The 21,794-nt window shown below is 39.6% G+C and overlaps 1 protein-coding gene across 4 annotated transcripts in view; it reads left to right on the top strand.

The window, feature by feature from the left end:
- The window catches only part of LOC118943990 (nectin 1b), a 545,472-nt gene that overhangs the window by 198,099 nt on the left and 325,579 nt on the right, over positions 1-21,794 (top strand). For all 4 annotated transcript variants that reach the window (XM_090219182.1, XM_090219181.1, XM_036961057.2 and 1 more), the window contains exons 3-5: positions 2,631-2,930; positions 6,445-6,562; positions 19,170-19,321. In XM_090219182.1, coding sequence (XP_090075308.1) covers positions 2,631-2,930; positions 6,445-6,562; positions 19,170-19,321 — 570 coding nt within the window. The remainder of the gene's footprint in view (positions 1-2,630; positions 2,931-6,444; positions 6,563-19,169; positions 19,322-21,794) is intronic.

Here is a 21,794-nt window from a genome sequence, read left to right as displayed (position 1 = left end):
AGCGAGAGAGACTCTACAGAGAGAGAGAGAGAGAGAGACTCTACAGTCCCTGTAGCTCCATCAGCCTTGTCTTAAGTAGTGACCAGTCCCTGTAGCTCCATCAGCCTTGTCTTAAGTAGTGACCAGTCCCTGTAGTTCCATCAGCCTTGTCTTAAGTAGTGACCAGTCCCTGTAGCTCCATCAGCCTTGTCTTAAGTAGTGACCAGTCCCTGTAGCTCCATCAGCCTTGTCTTAAGTAGTGACCAGTCCCTGTAGCTCCATCAGCCTTGTCTTAAGTAGTGACCAGTCCCTGTAGCTCCATCAGCCTTGTCTTAAGTAGTGACCAGTCCCTGTAGCTCCATCAGCCTTGTCATCTCCAAGCCCCCATCTTGTCTGTTTACAAAATGTAAACATATTCCCTATATATAGTATAATATAGTGCCCTACTTTTGACAAGGGACCACAGGGCCCTCGTTGGGTTGTGTTGGGTGCCTGAGGAGAGTGTGTGTGCTGTGTGTTTTATCAGCTGACAGTCAGTGAATGCCAGGAAACCTACGTGACAATAACCGACTGACAGTGTTCAAAGAGGCCCCTTCATATCATAGCTATCTGCAGCTCTGCACAACGCTGCCATTCATATCATAACTATCTATTCATATCTGATCTAGACCTGCAGTTTGATTGAGCAGTCTCTCTTGTTTACCTGAACCTCCTTTTTGATGTAACAACAGTAAATTGCTAATTGGCAGCCCTCAAAGGATTTCAATTGGAACACTTTGTGCCTTTGGAAATGCAAGAGACTTCTGCATCTGTTGAAGATTCCTGATAACTGGGTTTGACTTTGAGCACGTCAGGGACAGAGGAAAACCGGTTCCTTTCAGCTCGTCAGGGACAGAGGAAAACCGGTTCCTTTCAGCTCGTCAGGGACAGAGGAAAACCGGTTCCTTTCAGCACATCAGGGACAGAGGAAAACCGGTTCCTTTCAGCACATCAGGGACAGAGGAAAACCGGTTCCTTTCAGCACATCAGGGACAGAGGAAAACCGGTTCCTTTCAGCACATCAGGGACAGAGGAAAACCGGTTCCTTTCAGCACATCAGGGACAGAGGAAAACCGGTTCCTTTCAGCACATCAGGGACAGAGGAAAACCGGTTCCTTTCAGCACATCAGGGACAGAGGAAAACCGGTTCCTTTCAGCACGTCAGGGACAGAGAAAAACCGGTTCCTTTCAGCTCGTCAGTGACAGAGGAAACCCGGTTCCTTTCAGCACATCAGGGACAGAGGAAAACCGGTTCCTTTCAGCACGTCAGGGACAGAGGAAAACCAGTTCCTTTCAGCTCGTCAGGGACAGAGGAAAACCGGTTCCTTTCAGCTCGTCAGGGACAGAGGAAAACCGGTTCCTTTCAGCTCGTCAGTGACAGAGGAAAACCGGTTCCTTTCAGCACATCAGAGACAGAGGAAAACCGGTTCCTTTCAGCACATCAGGGACAGAGGAAAACCGGTTCCTTTCAGCACATCAGGGACAGAGGAAAACCGGTTCCTTTCAGCTCGTCAGGGACAGAGGAAAACCGGTTCCTTTCAGCACGTCAGGGACAGAGGAAAACCGGTTCCTTTCAGCTCGTCAGGGACAGAGGAAAACCGGTTCCTTTCAGCTCGTCAGGGACAGAGGAAAACCGGTTCCTTTCAGCACATCAGGGACAGAGGAAAAACGGTTCCTTTCTTGATTCAAATCACCACAAGACCTTTCCTCCCTCCACCTCAGATTCATTAACTTCAAATATAAATGTATCAGTCAATCTGAAGATTTACGTTGAAGTGAAGTAGAAATAATTAAATAGAGAGATATCAGTCAATCTGAAGATTAACGTAGAAGTGAAGTAGAAATAATTAAATAGTGAGATATCAGTCAATCTGAAGATTAACGTAGAAGTGAAGTAGAAATAATTAAATAGTGAGATATCAGTCAATCTGAAGATTAACGTTGAAGTGAAGTAGAAGTAATTAAATAGTGAGATATCAGTCAATCTGAAGATTAACGTTGAAGTGAAGTAGAAATAATTAAATAGAGAGATATCAGTCAATCTGAAGATTAACGTTGAAGTGAAGTAGAAATAATTAAATAGAGAGATATCAGTCAATCTGAAGATTAACGTTGAAGTGAAGTAGAAATAATTAAATAGAGAGATATCAGTCAATCTGAAGATTAATGTTGAAGTGAAGTAGAAGTAATTAAATAGAGAGATATCAGTCAATCTGAAGATTAACGTTGAAGTGAAGTAGAAATAATTAAATAGTGAGATATCAGTCAATCTGAAGATTAACGTTGAAGTGAAGTAGAAATAATTAAATAGAGAGATATCAGTCAATCTGAAGATTAACGTAGAAGTGAAGTAGAAGTAATTAAATAGAGAGATATCAGTCAATCTGAAGATTAACATTGAAGTGAAGTAGAAATAATTAAATAGTGAGATATCAGTCAATCTGAAGATTAACGTTGAATTGAAATATAAATCCTTAAACACCTAAAAGGGAATTATCTTGAAAGAAAAATACACACAAACCACTTACTTCACAGTTAAATGTATAATGTTTTAATGAAAGGCATTGGCATTGAGATGTTGATAATCCATTTATTCTCTCTCTTCCTTCCAGCGCGACCTCTGACCCGAATGACCTTGACCACGCCTACCATCGTGGCCCGCCCCCAGAAGCGTAAGATGACTGTGGCAACATGCCTCTCGGCCAATGGGAAGCCTCAGAGCGTGATCAAGTGGGACACGAGGCTGAAGGGTGAGGCCACGTTCCAGGAGACGCAGAACAGCAACGGCACGGTGACCGTCCGCAGTAACTATGTGGTCGTGCCAAGCAGAGAGACACACAAACAGAAACTCACCTGCATCGTAACCTACCGCAACGAGAGGATTACCGACAGTGTCGTGCTCAACGTGCAGTGTGAGTTAGCGCCGTTATTTTCATGTCAATCATTCAATTTTTTGGGACATGTCGTCCCATTGAGGTTGGAATACCTGTTTATTTAACCATGTAGTCCCATTGAGGTTAGAATACCTCTATATTTAACCATGTAGTCCCATTGAGGTTAGAATACCTGTTTATTTAACCATGTAGTCCCAATGAGGTTAGAATACCTCTATATTTAACCATGTAGTCCCATTGAGGTTAGAATACCTGTTTATTTAACCATGTAGTCCCAATGAGGTTAGAATACCTCTATATTTAACCATGTAGTCCCAATGAGGTTAGAATACCTGTTTATTTACCATGTAGTCCCAATGAGGTTAGAATACCTGTTTATTTACCATGTAGTCCCAATGAGGTTAGAATACCTGTTTATTTACCATGTAGTCCCAATGAGGTTAGAATACCTCTATATTTAACCATGTAGTCCCAATGAGGTTAGAATACCTGTTTATTTACCATGTAGTCCCAATGAGGTTAGAATACCTCTATATATACCATGTAGTTCTGTCTGTTCTGCTCTGTTCTGTCTATTCTACTCTGTTCTGTCTGTTCTGCTCTATTCTGCTCTGTTCTGTCTATTCTGTTCTGTTCTGCTCTTCTCTGTTCTGCTCTGTTCTGTCTATTCTGTTCTGTCTATTCTGCTCTGTTCTGTCTATTCTATTCTGCTCTATTCTACTCTGTTCTGTCTGTTCTGCTCTATTTTGTTCTGTTCTGCTCTGTTCTATTGTGTTCTGCTCTGTTCTGTTCTGCTCTGTTCTATTCTGTTCTGCTCTGTTCTGTTCTGCTCTGTTCTATTCTGTTCTGCTCTGTTCTGTTCTGCTCTATTGTGTTCTGCTCTGTTCTGTTCTGTTCTGCTCTATTTTGTTCTGTTCTGCTCTGTTCTATTGTGTTCTGCTCTGTTCTGTTCTGCTCTATTGTGTTCTGCTCTGTTCTGTTCTGCTCTATTCTGTTCTGCTCTGTTCTGCTCTGTTCTATTGTGTTCTGTTCTGTTCTGCTCTGTTCTGCTCTGTTCTGCTCTGTTCTATTCTGTTCTGCTCTATTCTGTTCTGCTATATTATATTCTGTTCTGCTCTGTTCTGTTCTGCTCTGCTCTATTCTGCTCTGTTCTGTCTATTCTGCTCTATTCTACTGTATTCTGCTCTGCTCTGTTCTGGTCTGCTCTATTCTGCTCTGTTCTGTCTATTCTGCTCTATTCTACTCTATTCTGCTCTGTTCTGTCTATTCTGCTCTATTCTACTCTATTCTGCTCTGTTCTGCTCTATTCTGCTCTGCTCTATAATGCTCTGTTCTGCTCTTCTCTGTTCTGCTCTGTTCTGCTCTATTCTGCTCTGCTCTGATCTGCTCTATTCTGTTCTGTTCTGTTCTGTTCTTCTCTATTCTGTTCTCTTCTGTTCTGCTCTGTAATGCTCTGTTCTGGTTTGCATGTGGTATACTAGCATAGTGATGTAGAACATCATTTACCGTTGTCCTGTCATAACACAGTCAGTGTTTTCCGTTAGCCCCGACCGTCGGCTAATCATCCGGCTACCTTCTCATTTTCAGCTGGCTACTTTTTCCACATCCTATTAGCCAGGCAACTTTTTATTTAAAAGTTTCAATCCACTAGTCCGTCGAGCCCTCTCCCGCTAGAATGAACAATATGCATCTTCTAGCATTCTATTCTTAGGATAGGTGCCTGTCAGTCACAAAGCCAGCGATTACAGGGAAACGCAGTCTGTCCCTCCTCCCTGTACAATTTGTGTACGATGTGGTTGGTTGCAGTCAAATGTCTTTACAAGGAGGACGAAGAAAGAATGTGATGCTCGTGAATTTGCACGTCCCACGTAATATAGGTGGTAACGATGAGTCAATCCACGACTTAGCCAAATGATTGTTTTCTGGCATTGTCCTTCATTTTGTGTAGCCGTTAGCGATGATGCTAATAAAAAAACATCTTCTGACAGATGGATTTCCCAAAAACCTTCTCTGTTAAATGTTAACTACAAAGTAGCTGATATAATGATTATTTTCATAAATCCAGTGGGTATTTGTTTTGCAAACTCTACTATTGCTTAAACACTGCTAAACAACAGCCTCTTGTTAGGTGTTCATTAAAGTGCAGCTTCACCCAAAAATATAAATTGATCAGATTTTTCAAAAGTGGTTCTCAGGATGTGGTTCTCAGGATGTGGTTCTCAGGATGTGGTTCTCATGATGTGGTTCTCAGGATGTGGTTCTCAGGATGTGATTTAAGCATTTTTGTGGACTTACAATGTTGTTGTTTTTCTATTAAAAAGTGTGATTTTGAGAGTGACACCTAAATACAATTGGAAAAACGTAAACCTAGAAAAACAACAAGGAGAAAACAAAATGTGGGAAAGAACAAAATGGAATCAGGCAAAAAATAAAACAGATTTTGTATGGCCTACCTAATAATGTTTTTGAATTCATATAGAGGGTGGTGATCTCTAGGGGTGGTGTGGTGACCTCTAGAGAGTGGTGTGGTGATCTCTAGAGGGTAGTGTGGTGATCTCTAGAGGGTGGTGATCTCTAGAGAGTGGTGTGGTGATCTCTAGAGAGTGGTGTGGTGATCTCTAGAGGGTGGTGTGGTGATCTCTAGAGAGTGGTGTGGTGATCTCTAGAGGGTGGTGTGGTGATCTCTAGAGGGTGGTGTGGTGATCTCTAGAGGGTGGTGTGGTGACCTAGAGGGTGGTGTGGTGATCTCTAGAGGGTGGTGTGGTGATCTCTAGAGGGTGGTGTGGTGATCTCTAGAGGGTGGTGTGGTGATCTCTAGAGGGTGGTGTGGTGATCTCTAGAGGGTGATGTGGTGATCTCTAGAGGGTGGTTTGGTGATCTCTAGAGGGTGGTGTGGTGATCTCTAGAGAGTGGTGTGGTGATCTCTAGAGGGTAGTGTGGTGACCTCTAGAGGGTGGTGTGGTAATCTCTAGAGGGTGGTGTGGTGATCTCTAGAGGGTGATGTGGTGATCTCTAGAGAGTGGTGTGGTGATCTCTAGAGGGTGGTGTGGTGATATCTAGAGGGTGGTGAGGTGATCTCTAGAGGGTGGTTTGGTGATCTCTAGATGGTGGTGTGGTGACCTCTAGAGGGTGGTGTGGTGATCTCTAGAGGGTGGTGTGGTGACCTCCAGAGGGTGGTGTGGTGATCTCTAGAGGGTGGTGTGGTGATCTCTAGAGGGTGGTGTGGTGATCTCTAGAGGGTGGTGTGGTGACCCTAGAGGGTGGTGTAGTGTGATGATCTCTAGAGGGTTGAGTACTGGGACAGTCACAGTGAATGGCGTGAATAGAAGACATAAGGACTTTTCACAGTACTGAGCCAAACAGAGCTGACTCTAACGAAGTTGAACTGTTTTGGCATGGTTACATAGTCTCTTGAACCATTTAGGAGAAGGACTGTGACAAAATACTGTGGGCTAGCACAGTAACATTCAGGTCGACCCTATATGGCCAATCTGACAAGACTGTACTGACACCATCTCTCTCCCCCTGACAGATGAACCGGAGGTGAAGATCGAGGGTTTTGATGGTAACTGGTACCTGAACCGTCAGGACGTCAGCCTCACCTGCAACACTGACGCTAACCCCCCTGTCACCGTCTACCAGTGGAAACTGTAAGTCTAAAACTCCACACAGGGATGAAGCTTCTTTTTACTGTCTATGTTCATGTTCAAGTTGTCTGTTTGAAAGCGGTAGAAGAAGAAGTATCTTCTCCACAATTAACAGCACGGAGGCTCAAACAGAAGGAGAAGAGGATTCATATTGTCTTAGGGTGTGTCCAAAATATCCCCTGTGCTCAATCCCCTGCTCTGGTCAACACTATTCAGGGAATAGCTAATATTTGCCAGCATCATACCACCCTGCATACCACCCTGTGTCCACTGCTGGCTTGCTTCTGAAGATGAGCAGGGTTGGTCCTGGTCAGTCCCTGGATGGGAGACCAGATGCTGCTGGAAGTGGTGTTGGAGGGCCAGTAGGAGGCACACTTTCCTCTGGTCTAAAAAGAATACCCCAGGGCAGTGATTGGGGACATTGCCCTGTGTAAAGTGCTGTCTTTCAGATGTAATGTTAAATGGGTGTCCTGACTCTCTGTGGTCAGTAAAGATCCCATGGCACTTATTGTTGAGGTGTTAACACTGGTGTTTTTTTTAAAATCCCGATATGACATTCATACCATCATGGCCACCTAATCATCCCCATCTTAAAATTGGCTCATTCATCTCCTCTCCCCTGTAACTATTCCCCAGGTAGTTGCTGTAAATGAGAATATGTTCTTAGTCAACTGACCTGGTTAATTAAATTAACTATTTGTGCCTCGGTTCAATCAATCAATCAATCAATCAATCAATCAAATGTATTTATAAAGCCCTTCTTACAACACTGCTCTGTTCAACTCTGTCATAACATCAAGTGGATGTGTAGCTAACACACATTCTCCAGAACCCTGTTAAATACTCAATTCAATTTACTGCTGCAATGGAGCTGCCACAAAGTTGGGAATTTATGATAAATACTTGTGTTATTATGGTCTGGTAACCTTTTTTATTCCACGTTTCCAATCTGGGTTTCAAAAGCAGAAAGCCATGCTGGAAATCTATCAACATAACTCTACCTCCTCTTTCTCTGTGTTCATCAACCTTTCATTCATGTGTTTCAGTTGCTTTACACACCACTGTATTGATGATGGTAAGGTGTGAGATGGAAGCCTAGGCAAAATCTATCTATCTTCAGTATCTACACTATCTATACTATCTACAGTGGCTTGCGAAGGTATTCACTCCCCTTGGCATTTTTCCTATTTTGTTGCCCTACAACCTGGAATTAAAATTGATTTTTTGGGGGGGTTTGTATCATTTGATTTACACAACATAGCTCCCACTTTGAAAATGCAACATATTTTTTATTGTGAAACAAACAAGAAATAAGAAAAAAACAGAACACTTGAGCGTGCTAACTATTCACCCCCCAAAGTCAATACTTTGTAGAGACACCTTTTGCAGCAATTACAGCTGCAAGTCTCTTGGGGTATGTCTCTATAAGCTTGGCACATCTAGCCACTGGGATCTTTGCCCATTCTTCAAGGCAAAACTGCTCCAGCTCCTTCAAGTTGGATGAGTCCCGCTGGTGTACAGCAATCTTTAAGTCATACCACAGATTCTCAATTGGATTGGGTTCTGGGCTTTGACTAGGCCATTCCAAGACATTTAAAGGTTTCCTCTTAAACCACTTGAGTGTTGCTTTAACAGTATGCTTAGGGTCATTGTCCTGCTGGAAGGTGAACCTCCGTCCCAGTCTCAAATCTCTGGAAGACAAACTGGTTTCCCTCAAGAATGTCCCTGTATTTAGCACCGTCCATCATTCCTTCAATTCTGACCAGTTTTCCAGTCCCTGCCGATGAAAAACATCCCAACAGTGTGACTCTGCCACCACCATGCTTCACTGTGGGGATGGAGTTCTCTGGGTTATAAGAGGTGTTGGGTTTGCCCCAGACATAGAATTTAACTTTATAGACAAAAAGCTCAATTTAGGTCTTGTCTGACCAGAGTACCTTCTTCCATGTGTTTGGGGAGTCTTCACATGCCTTTTGGCAAACACCAAACATGCTTGCTTATTTAGTTCTGGCCACTCTTCCCTAAACATGTTTGCTCTTCCCCAAACATGTTAGCTTATTTATTTCTGGCCACTCTTCCCTAAAGCCCAACTCTGTTGAGTGTACGGTTTAAAGTGGTCCTATGGACAGACACTCCAATCTCTGCTGTGGAGCTTTGCAGCTCCTTCAGGGTTAACTTTGGTCTCTTTGTTGCCTCTCTGATTAATTCCCAACTTTCCTGGTCTGTGAGTTTTGGTGGGCGGCCCTCTCTTGGCAGGTTTGTTGTGGTGTCATATTCTTTCCATTTTTTAATAATGGATTTAATTTGCTCCATGGGATGTTCAAAGTTTCTGATAATTTTTTATAACCCAACCCTGATCTGTACTTCTCCACAAATTTGGACCTGACCTGTTTGGAGAGCTCCTTGCTGTTCATAGTGCCGCTTGCTTGGTGGTGTTGCAGACTAGGGCCTTTCAGAACAGGTATATATATATATACTGAGATCATGTGACACTTAGATTGCACACAGGTGGACTTTATTTAACTAATTATGTGACTTCTGAAGGTGGTAATATTTTACATCAGAGCTTATTTAGGGCTTCATAGTAAAGGGGGTAAATACATATTTTTTTTGAATCTATCTACAGTGGGGGAAAAAGTGAGGCAAAAAAGTATTTAGTCAGCCACCAATTGTGCAAGTTCTCCCACTTAAAAAGATGAGAGAGGCCTGTAATTTTCATTATACGTACACTTCAACTATGACAGACAAAATGAGAAAAATTGTATGATTTTTTATGAATTGATTTGCAAATTATGGTAGAAAATAAGTATTTGGTGAATAACAAAAGTTTATCTCCATACTTTGTTATATACCCTTTGTTGGCAATGACAGAAGTCAAACGTTTTCTGTAAGTCTTCACAAGGTTTTCACACAGCAGTAAGCTTGGTCACGGAAATCAGAAAAGCAATCAAATTAACCGTTTACCTTTGATTATCTTCTGATGTTTTTACTGACGAGACTCCCAGTTAGACAGAAAATGTTCCTTTTGTTCCATAAAGATTATTTTTATACCCAAAATACCTCCGTTTGTTTGTCACGTTATGTTGAGAAATCCGCCGGAAATAGCGGTCACGGCAACGCCGAAAAAAATTACACATTATATTCACACCTTAGGGAATATGTAGAAAAAGGAATCTGGTTGCCCAAAGGGGTGCATAGGAACACAATGGTTTCAAAACATGAGTCACTTCCTGATTGGATTTTTCTTAGGCTTTCGCCTGCAATATCAGTTCTGTTATACTCACAGACAATATTTTGACAGTTTTGGAAACTTTAGAGTGTTTTCTATCCTAAGCGGTAAATTATATGCATTTTCTAGCATCTGGTCCTGAGAAATAGGTGGTTTACTTTGGGAACGTTTTTCCAAAAATAAAAATAGTGCCCCCTAGTTTCAAGAGGTTAAATGTATTTGGCTAAGGTGTATGTAAACCTTCCGACTTCAATCACAAGACATTATGAAATCCGTGTACACAAACAACAAGTGTGCAGTTAAAATTGGCAAAAACACACATTTATTTCCACAGAGCCGTGGGGTGAGACAGGGATGCAGCTTGAGCCCCACCCTCTTCATCATATACATCAATGAATTGGCGAGGGCACTAGAACAGTGTGCAGCACCCGGCCTCACCCTACTAAAATCTGAAGTCAAATGTCTACTGTTTGCTGATGATATGGTGCTTCTGTCACCAACCAAGGAGGGCCTACAACAGCACCTAGATCTTCTGCACAGATTCTGTCAGACCTGGGCCCTGACAGTAAATCTCAGTAAGACAAAAATAATTGTCTTACAAAAAATGTCCAGTTGCCAGGATAACAAATACAAATTCCATCTAAACATCAGCACCACAGGTAACTTCCACAAAGTTGTGAACTATCTGAGAGACAAGGCAAGAAGGGCATTCTATGCCATCAAAAGGAACATAACATTTGACATCCCAATTAGGATCTGGCTAAAAATACTTGAATCAGTTATAAAACCCATTGCCCTTTATGGTTGTGAGGTCTGGGGTCCACTCATCAGCCACATCTTCACAAAATGGGACAAACACCAAATTGAGACTCTGCATGCAGAATTCTGCAAAAAATATCCTCTGTGTACAACGTAGAACACCAAATAATGCAGGCAGAGCAGAATTAGGCCGATACCCGCTAATTATCAAAATCCAGAAAAGTGCCTGTTAAATTCTACAACCACCTAAAAGGAAGTGATTCCCAAACCTAACATAACAAAGCCATCACCTACAGAGAGATTAACCTGGAGAAGAGTCCCCTAAGCGAGCTGGTCCCGAGGCTCTGTTCACAACCACAAACAGACCCCACAGAGCCCCAGGACAGCAGCACAATTAGACCCAACCAAATCACGAGAAAACAAAAAGATAATTACTTGACACATTGGAAAGAATTAACAAAAAAACAGAGCAAACTAGAATGCTATTTGGCCCTAAACAGAGTACGCAGTGGCAGAATACCTGACCAGTGTGACTGACGCAAACTTAAGGAAAGCTTTGCCTATGTACAGCCTCAGTGAGCATAGCCTTGCTATTGAGAAAAGCTGCCATAGGCAGACCTGGCTCTCAAGAGAGGACAAGCTATGTGCACACTGCCCACAAAATGAGGTGGAAACTGAGCTGCACTTCCTACCCTCCTGCCAAATGTATGACCATATTAGAGACACATATTTCCCTCAGATTACACAGACCCATACACAGACCCAAACTCCCATATCTACTGATTTTGATAAACCTGATTTTGATAAACTCCCATATCTACTGGGTGAAATACCACAGTGTGCCGTCACAGCAGCAAGATTTTTGACCTGTTGCTACAAGAAAAGGTCAACCTGTGAAGAACAAACACCATTGTGAATTCAACCAATATTTATGTTTCTTTATTTTCCCTTTTGCACTTTAACTATTTGCACATCGTTACAACACTGTATAAAGACGTGATATGACATTTGAAATATATGTATTATTTTGGAACAGTTGTGAGTGTAATGTTTACTCTTCATTGTTATTGTTTTTTCACACATAGAGAGGGAGAGAGAGACTGAGAGAGAGACTGAGAGACAGAGAGAGAGAGAGACAGAGAGAGACTGAGACTGAAACTGAGAGAGAGAGAGACAGAGCGAGAGAGACAGAGAGACTGAAACTGAGAGAGAGACTGAGACAGAGAGTGAGAGGGAGACAGAGAGAGAGAGACACGGAGACTGAGAGAGAGAGAGAGAGAGAGTGACTGAGAGATGTATAGACAAGGGGGCATGCTGGGTGACAGATAGGAGGGGACATTGCTTCGGTTTAACAATACTCTAAATGTGTTGTGAAGTTTCCCCCTGGGCTGGGGCGGAACACACACGCTCTCTCTTTCTCTCACACACGCTCTCTCTCTCTCTCTCTCACACACACACACACACACACACACACACACACACACACGCACACACGCACACACACACACACACACAATCTCTCACTCACACAAACACACGATCTCTCTCACACACACACACACACACACACACACACACACACACACACACACACACACGCACACACGCACACACACACAATCTCTCACTCACACAAACACACGATCTCTCTCACACATACACATGCATGCACGCTGTCGTGGAAATTTCCTCTATTTACCAAATCATGGGAGCAAACCACACACAAGTCAGAGTTAGTTATCACAAAGTCCATTTTTAATTATATGAGCTCTATCACAACCCTGTGACTCTCAGATCAATTCAGTGTCTATCAATGAATTCTCTGAGAGCCCCCACTACATTGCAACTGAGATCCTTTAATAGCAAAGATCCACCCCCCCTAGACGACATGACAAACCACAGGTCTTAGGAACTTACACAAAGAAAAGGCTTTACTTCAGAGAGGAGTATCCCCTAGCCAGACAGAGTTGGCTATAAATTATCGTTCAGTTTGGTCACCTAATCAAAGCTCTTATTTCGTCCTTAGTACAAAATGGTACCAAGACATTACCCCCACCCTATGATATATATCAAATTGTCATTTAGATACAACCAATTCTAAATACAACCAATCCTGGACAAGCTCACGGAGAGGAGAGTGACTGGCACACAGACACAGTGGAGCAAAAGATATGTTTACACATGATGGCACCTTGACCTCTCCCCTCTCTGCGGCCCAAACAACGCACGCACACACACACACTGATTCATCAGTCTTTCCCTGCTCTACTTTCGATCCTGTAGTTTATCAACCCAGGGGTTGTAACACTGTAGTTTATCAACCCAGGTTCTGTAACACTGTAGTTTATCAACCCAGGTTATGTAACACTGTAGTTTATCAACCCAGGTGCTGTGACACTGTAGTTTATCAACCCAGGTGTTGTAACACTGTTGTGTATCAACCCAGGTGTTGTAACACTGTAGTTTATCAACCTAGGTGTTGTAACACTGTAGTGTATCAACCCAGGTGTTGTAACACTGTAGTTTATCAACCCAGGTGCTGTAACACTGTAGTTTATCAACCCAGGTGTTGTAACACTGTAGTTTATCAACCTAGGTGTTGTAACACTGTAGTTTATCAACCCAGAGGTTGTAACACTGTAGTTTATCAACCCATGTGTTGTAACACTGTAGTTTATCAACCCATGTGTTGTAACACTGTAGACTTTCAGCTTAATAACATAATATATTTTTTACATAATATCATAATATCTTAACATATAAATAACATAATAGCATAATAAAATAACATAATATAATAAAATGACATAATAACATAATATAATAACACCATTTCATAATAACATATTAGCATAATAAAATGACATAATAACATAATATAATAACAACATTTCATAATAACATAATATAATAACATAATTTCATAATAACGTAATATAATAACATAATTTCATAATAACGTAATATAATAACATAATTTCATAATGACATAATATAATAACACAATTTCATAATAACATAATATAATAACATAATATCATAATAAAATGACATAATAACATAATATAATAACACAATTTCATAATAACATATTAGCATAATAAAATGACATAATAACATAATATAATAACACAATTTCATAATAACATATTAGCATAATACAATGACATAATAACATAATATAATAACACAATTTCATAATAACATATTAGCATAATAAAATGACATAATAACATAATATAATAACATAATTTCATAATAATATAATAACATAATTTCATAATAACATATTAGCATAATAAAATGACATAATAACACAATTTCATAATAACTTATTAGCATAATAAAATGACATAATAACATAATATAATAACATAATTTCATAATAACATACTATAATAACACAATTTCATAATAACATATTAGCATAATAAAATGACATAATAACATAATATAATAACATAATTTCATAATAATATAATAACATAATTTCATAATAACATATTAGCATAATAAAATGACATAATAACATAATATAATAACACAATTTCATAATAGCATATTAGCATAATACAATGACATAATAACATAATATAATAACATAATTTCATAATAACATAATATAATAACACAATTTCATAATAGCATATTAGCATAATAAAATGACATAATAACATAATATAATAACATAATTTCATAATAACGTAATATAATAACATAATATAATAACATAATTTCATAATAACGTAATATAATAACATAATTTTATAATGACATAATAGCATAATAAAATAACAAAATATCATAATAAAATGACATAATAACATAATATAATAACACAATTTCATAATAACATATTAGCATAATAAAATGACATAATAACATAATATAATAACATAATTTCATAATAACATACTATAATAACAGAATTTCATAATAACGTAATATAATAACATAATTTCATAATAACGTAATATAATAACATAATTTCATAATAACATGTTAGCATAATAAAATGACATAATAACATAATATAATCACATAATTTCATAAAAACATTATTTAATAATACCATAATAGCATATCAACGAAATGACATAATGTTATGTGTCAGCATTGTTCAGACATTCAATTTCGCTGCTTATTTTTTAACATATCATAATGACATAATATTCCAATGACATAATATCATAATAACATTATCATAATAACATATTATCATAATAACATATTATCATAATAACACATGATCATTAACATAATATATTAATAACATATATTAATAACAAACATTAACATAATCACATAAGATATTATCATTATCATAACATAATACCATAATATCATAATGTTGTATATTAATATTATAATATTTATAACATAGGTTAATAACATAATAACATAATAACATGTGTTAATACCATATCATAATATGTATATATGTAAATAACATAATATATACAAAATATAATATCATAACATATAACAACAAACTATATATATTAATAACATAGTATCATAACAACCTACTATATAAATATACATATATGTATTAATAACATATCATAATATATTAATATACTAATACCAGTATATATTAATACCAATATAGTGATAATAATAATATATTAATAACATAATATCCTAATGACATAAAATATGAATACCATATCATAATAACAATGTTTTAATAACAATATATATATATATATATATATATATATATATATATATATATATATATATATATATATATATATACATATATATATTAATACAATACATCATAATATATTGATAACATATTATCATAATAACATTAATAACATAATATATTGATTACATAATATCATAATATATTAGACATTAGACAAAACATTGTATTATAATAACGTTATATATTAATAACATCATATGTTATTAATTTAACCTTGATTTAACCAGGTAGGCTAAGTTGTTAGCTTTGGGGATAACCAGTACAATATACCTACTGGAGCACGTGCTACGGGTGGGTGTTGCAATGGTGACCAGTGAGCTGCCTTTGGTGACAAAATGGATGCCACTGTGATAGACTGCATCCAATTTGTTGAGTTGATTGTTGGAGGCTATTTTGTAAATGACATCGCTGAAGTCAAGGATCGGCAGGATAGTCAGCTTTACAAGGGTATGTTTGGCAGCATGAGTGAAGGATGCTTTGTTGCGAAATAGGAAGCCAATTCTAGATTTAACTTTGGATTAGAGATGCTTAATGTGAGTCTGGAAGGAGAGTTTACATTCTAACCAGACACCTAGGTATTTATAGATGTCCACATATTCTAAGTCAGAACTGTCCAGAGTAGTGATGCTAGGCTGATAGGCGGGTGTGGGCAGCAGTCGGTTGAAGAGCATGTGTTTAGTGGCTGAGATGCACCCGTGACCAGCTCGGAAACCGGATTGCATAGAGGAGAAATTATGTTGGGATTTGAAATGTTCGGTGATCTGTTTGTTCACTTGGCTTTCAAAGACTTTGGAAAGGCAGGGTAGGATAGATATAGGTCTGTAACAGTTTGGGTCTAGAGTGTCTCCCACTTTGAAGAGGGAGGTGGCCACGTCCGCTTTCCAATCTTTAGGAATCTCAGGGGGTTGCGACAATGGCGACGGATAATTGTAGGAAGAGAGTGTCCAGATTGTGTAGTCCAGCTGATTTAGTAGGGATCCAGATTTTGCAGCTCTTTCAGGACATCAGCTGTAAGGATTTGATGATATTATGATACCATGTTATATGTTATATGATGATACTATGATACCATGTTATTAATATATGATGATATTATGATACCATGTTATATGTTATATGATGATACTATGATACCATGTTATTAATATATGATGTTATTATGATACCATGTTATTAATATATTATGTTTTATATTTTATATTAATAACATCATATATTACATAATATATTAATAACATGGTATCATAATAACATCATATATTAATAACATCATATAAAACATAATATATTAATAACATCATATAAAACATAATATATTAATAACATCATATAAAACATAATATATTAATAACATGGTATCATAATATCATCATATATTAATAACATGGTATCATAATAACATCATATATTAATAACATGGTATCATAATAACATCATATATTAATAACATGGTATCATAATATCATCATATATTAATAACATGGTATCATAATATCATCATATATTAATAACATGGTATCATAATATCATCATATATTAATAACATGGTATCATAATATCATCATATATTAATAACATGGTATCATAATATCATCATATATTAATAACATGGTATCATAATATCATCATATATTAATTACATGGTATCGTAATAACATGATATGAAAACACAATGTATTAATAACATCATATCATAATAACATGATATATTAATAACATCATATCATAATATGTGGATATTTCAAAGTCTGTGTATGAATGCTGAATAGGAATGCTGCAAGGCTGTCAATGAAATACAAATGAACTACAATGTATTGGCTAAGAGCCAAACCTAGCTTCCATTTGTGATATAAACATGATAGAGCATATTGAAGTGATGTAGAAAATTCACTGGAAAAATGTAAATAACACTATATCGTTCTGTAGTCCAACATTAATTAGGCAAAGGTGACCTCAGCCAGTCAGCCAGACAGTTAACCAGTTAGACAGCCAACCAGTCATCCAGCCATTCATCCAGCCAGCTAGTCAGCCTGTTAGACAGTCAGCCAGACAGTAAGACATCTAGTCAGCCAGGCAGTCAGAGAGTGAGCCAGTCAGCCAGCCAGTCAGCCAGATAGTCAGCCAGCCAGCCAGTAGGTTAGTCAGTCCCAGTAACATTGAGAGAGTCTCAACATCAGACACGCACGTCCGCACGCATGCTGTACCTGTGGATGTGTGGCCTGTACTACAGCGTGACATGATTTTGTCAAATGCAACATTGCATTGTTTTGATGCTCTGGCACTGCACAGTGGTTCAGTTTGTCTGTGTAAACTAGCCCTTCCTGAGATGAATAACAGAGCAGGGTGTTTTTACTAGAAAGAGGAGGAAGAGAAGGGGAGGAGGAGGAGAGTGCTGGGGAAGTGTCACAACCAGTCCAATAGGATCCTCTTCCTCTCATTACCCCCTCTTTCTCAACCAGTCCCATAGGATCCTAGTCCTCTCATTACCCCCTCTTTCTCAACCAGTCCAATAGGATCCTAGTCCTCTCCTTACCCCCTCTTTCTCAACCAGTCCAATCGGATCCTAGTCCTCTCCTTACCCCCTCTTTCTCAACCAGTCCAATATGATCCTAGTCCTCTCATTACCCCCTCTTTCTCAACCAGTCCAATCGGATCCTAGTCCTCTCCTTACCCCCTCTTTCTCAACCAGTCCAATAGGATCCTAGTCCTCTCATTACCCCCTCTTTCTCAACCAGTCCAATCGGATCCTAGTCCTCTCATTACCCCCTCTTTCTCAACCAGTCCAATAGGATCCTAGTCCTCTCCTTACCCCCTCTTTCTCAACCAGTCCAATCGGAACTAGTCCTCTCATTACCCCCTCTTTCTCAACCAGTCCAATCGGATCCTAGTCCTCTCATTACCCCCTCTTTCTCAACCAGTCCAATCGGATCCTAGTCCTCTCCTTACCAGATAAATATATACAGTGTTTCCTCAGGAGTCAGGTGTGTTCTATACCTGCTCAGACCTGTTCTGTACTGGGACCTCTCTCTCTTCTCATAGCTGTGTTTGAACTTGATGGATGAAGAAAGAAATGTGTCCATTAAGTGTTGTTTTGCAGTCAGTGGGTGGTTTCCAAGATATTTGAATTGCTTTTCTACACGTAGTTAAAGAGGAGGGTGTGGTTGTTATTGTGGTGGGGGGGGTATCTCATCCCTTTTATAATAGGTTTAATATAACATATCTCTCTATATGTCTCTCCTCTCTCTCTTTCTCTCTACTCTCTCTCTCTCTCTTCTCTATATCTCTACTCTCTGTCTCTCTCTCCTCTCTCTCTTTCTCTCTGTCTCTGTCTCGCTCTCTCTCTTCTCTATATCTCTCCTCTCTCTCTGTCTCTGTCTCTCTCTCCTCTCTCTCTCCTCTTTCTCTCTATCTCTCTATTATCTCTCCCTTCTCTATATCTCTCCTCTCTGTCTCTCTCTCTCTCTCTCTCTTCTCTATATCTCTCCTCTGTGTCTCTCTGTCTCTCTCTCTCTCTTCTCTATATATCTACTCTGTCTCTCTGTCTCTCTCTCTCTCTCTCTTATCTATATCTCTACTCTCTCGTTCCTCTCTCTCTACCTCTCTCTCTATACTCTCTTTGTCTCTGTCTCTCTCTCTACCTCTCTCTCTATACTCTCTTTGTCTCTGTCTCTCTCTACCTCTCTGTGTATCTGTCTCTCTCTCTATACTCTCTTTGTCTCTGTCTCTCTCTCCCTCTCTCTCTGTCTCTCTCTCTGTCTCTGTCTCTGTCTCTGTGTATCTGTCTCTCCTCTCTATCTCTCTTATCTCTCCCCCTTTCTCTTTTATCTCTCTCCCCCCTTTTTCTTCTCTCTGTCTCTCTCTGTCTCTGTCTCTGTCTTTCCTCTCTCTCTCCACTCTCCCCCCAGGTTGAATGGATCTCTTCCCAGCACCGTGGAGATTCGTAACAACTCTCTAATCTTCAAGGGGGCGGTGACCTACGAGCTAGCTGGAACATACGTGTGTGATGCCACCAATGGGATCGGGACTCGTACAGGTCTGGTCGAGGTTAACGTCACTGGTAGGTTACACACTGCTACAAGCGTCTGCTTCTTCTCTCTGCGCTGGGCTTTTCAGAATGTGTTTCTGGGCTTTTCAGAATGTGTTTCTGGGCTTTTCAGAATGTGTTTCTGGGCTTTTCAGAATGTGTTTCTGGGCTTTTCAGAATGTGTTTCTGGGCTTTTCAGAATGTTTAGTTGTTGGACTGCATGGTTAATGCTGAACTGATTCCTCTGATTGGCTTCCTGGTTAGTTGTTGGACTGCATGGTTAATGCTGAACTGATTCCTCTGATTGGCTTCCTGGTTAGTTGTTGGACTGCATGGTTAATGCTGAACTGATTCCTCTGATTGGCTTCCTGGTTAGTTGTTGGACTGCATGGTTAATGCTGAACTGATTCCTCTGGTTGGCTTCCTGGTTAGTTGTTGGACTGGTTTAGGTAGATGCCTGTGGTTTCTCCAGGGCTCTTAAACATAAGGGAAGGTATTTTGCAATCAAAGCTCTCCCTCCCTCCTTGTAGTCACTCCACACACACACACACACACACACACACACACACACACACACACACACACACACACACACACACACACACACACACACACACACACACACACACACACACACACACACACACACACACACACAGAGAGAGAGAGAGGTGCTCTAACGCACGTTGCGTTGCATGTTGACTCATGTAGTGTTTTAATCCTGTCTGCTTGGTGTGATCTAACAGCTGTAACCTTGACAGCATCCGTTCTTTCTCTTCTGCTGTGCCTTTATCTCACTCTAGTATGACTCAGGACAGAGGTGAAATAGAGGAATCAGTGATGTCTTCTGTCAGGGGATCATTAGACCATCGATAGTGGTTTCTGAGAGAGAGACACAGAGAGAGAGAGAGAGAGACACACAGAGATAGAGAGAGAGAGAGAAAGAAAGAGAGACAGAGAGAGAGAGAGACACAGAGAGAGAGAGAGACAGAGAGAGAGAGCGATAGAGACAGAGAGAGAGATAGAGACAGAGAGAGAGAGACAGAGAGAGAGAGACAGAGATGCAGAGAGAGAGAGACAGAGACACACAGAGAGAGAGAGAGAGAGAGAGATGCAGAGAGAGAGACAGAGACACAGAGAGAGAGAGAGAGAGAGACAGAGACGCAGAGAGAGACAGAGAGAGAGACACAGAGAGAGAGAGTGAGAAAGAATTAGAGAGAGAGAGAGAGAGAGACACAGATAGAATAGAGACACAGAGAGAGAGAGAGAGAAAGAGAGAGAGAGACAGAGAGAGAGAGAGAAAGAAAGAGGGACAGAGAGAGAGAGAAAGAGAGAGAGAGTGAGAAAGAATTAGAGAGAGAGAGACACAGATAGAAGAGAGACACAGATAGAAGAGAGACACACAGAGAGAGACACAGAGAGAGAGAGACAGAGAGAGAGACACAGATAGAAGAGAGACACAGATAGAAGTTAGACACAGATAGAAGAGAGACACACAGAGAGAGACACAGAGAGAGAGAGACAGAGAGAGAGACACAGATAGAAGAGAGACACACAGAGAGAGAGAGACACACACAGAGAGAGAGAGAGATACAGAGACATGAAGCTCTCTACAGGACAGGAAACCGTAGCACTCGTGTTGTAAACTGAATGACAAAACCTTAAAGGCCACCTTCCTAATATTGAGTTACAACCTCCCCCCATTTTGTCCTCAGAACAGCCTCAATTCGTAGGGGCATGGACTCTACAAGTTGTCTAAAGTGTTCCACAGAGATGCTAGCCAGTGTTGACTCCAACGCTTCCCACAGTTGTGTCAAGATGGCTGGATGTCTTTTGGGTGGTGGATCATTCTTGATACACACACAAACCGGTGTGCCTGACACCTAATAAAGACACTTAAGTATGTTGTCTTGCTCGTTCACCCTCGGATTGGCACACATACACAATCCATGTCTCGATTTTTTCAAGGATTATTTATTTATCCCGTCTCCTCTCCTTGATGTAAGCTGATTGAAATGGATTTAATTAGTGACATCAATAAGGGTGCATAGCTTTCACCTGGTCAGTCTATGGCATGGAAAGAGCAGGTGTTCCTAATGTTATGTCCACTCAGTGTATTTAAGCAATAAGGCACCCAGTTTATAATGGCAATAAGGCACCGAGTTTATAATGGCAATAAGGCACCCAGTTTATAATGGCAATAAGGCACCGAGTTTATAATGGCAATAAGCACCCAGTTTATAATGGCAATAAGGCACCCAGTTTATAATGGCAATAAGGCACCGAGTTTATAATGGCAATAAGGCACCCAGTTTATAATGGCAATAAAGCACCCAGTTTATAATGGCAATAAGGCACCCAGTTTATAATGGCAATAAGGCACCGAGTTTATAATGGCAATAAGGCACCCAGTTTATAATGGCAATAAGGCACCCAGTTTATAATGGCAATAAGGCACCCAGTTTATAATGGCAATAAGGCACCCAGTTTATAATGGCAATAAGGC

The sequence above is a fragment of the Oncorhynchus mykiss genome, chromosome 24 (assembly GCF_057628025.1).
Source record: "Oncorhynchus mykiss isolate SJ-2025 chromosome 24, ASM5762802v1, whole genome shotgun sequence".
NCBI lineage: Eukaryota > Metazoa > Chordata > Actinopteri > Salmoniformes > Salmonidae > Oncorhynchus > Oncorhynchus mykiss.
Note: the sequence above shows the minus strand (reverse complement) of the source record. Positions and strands in the feature narration are given on the sequence as shown.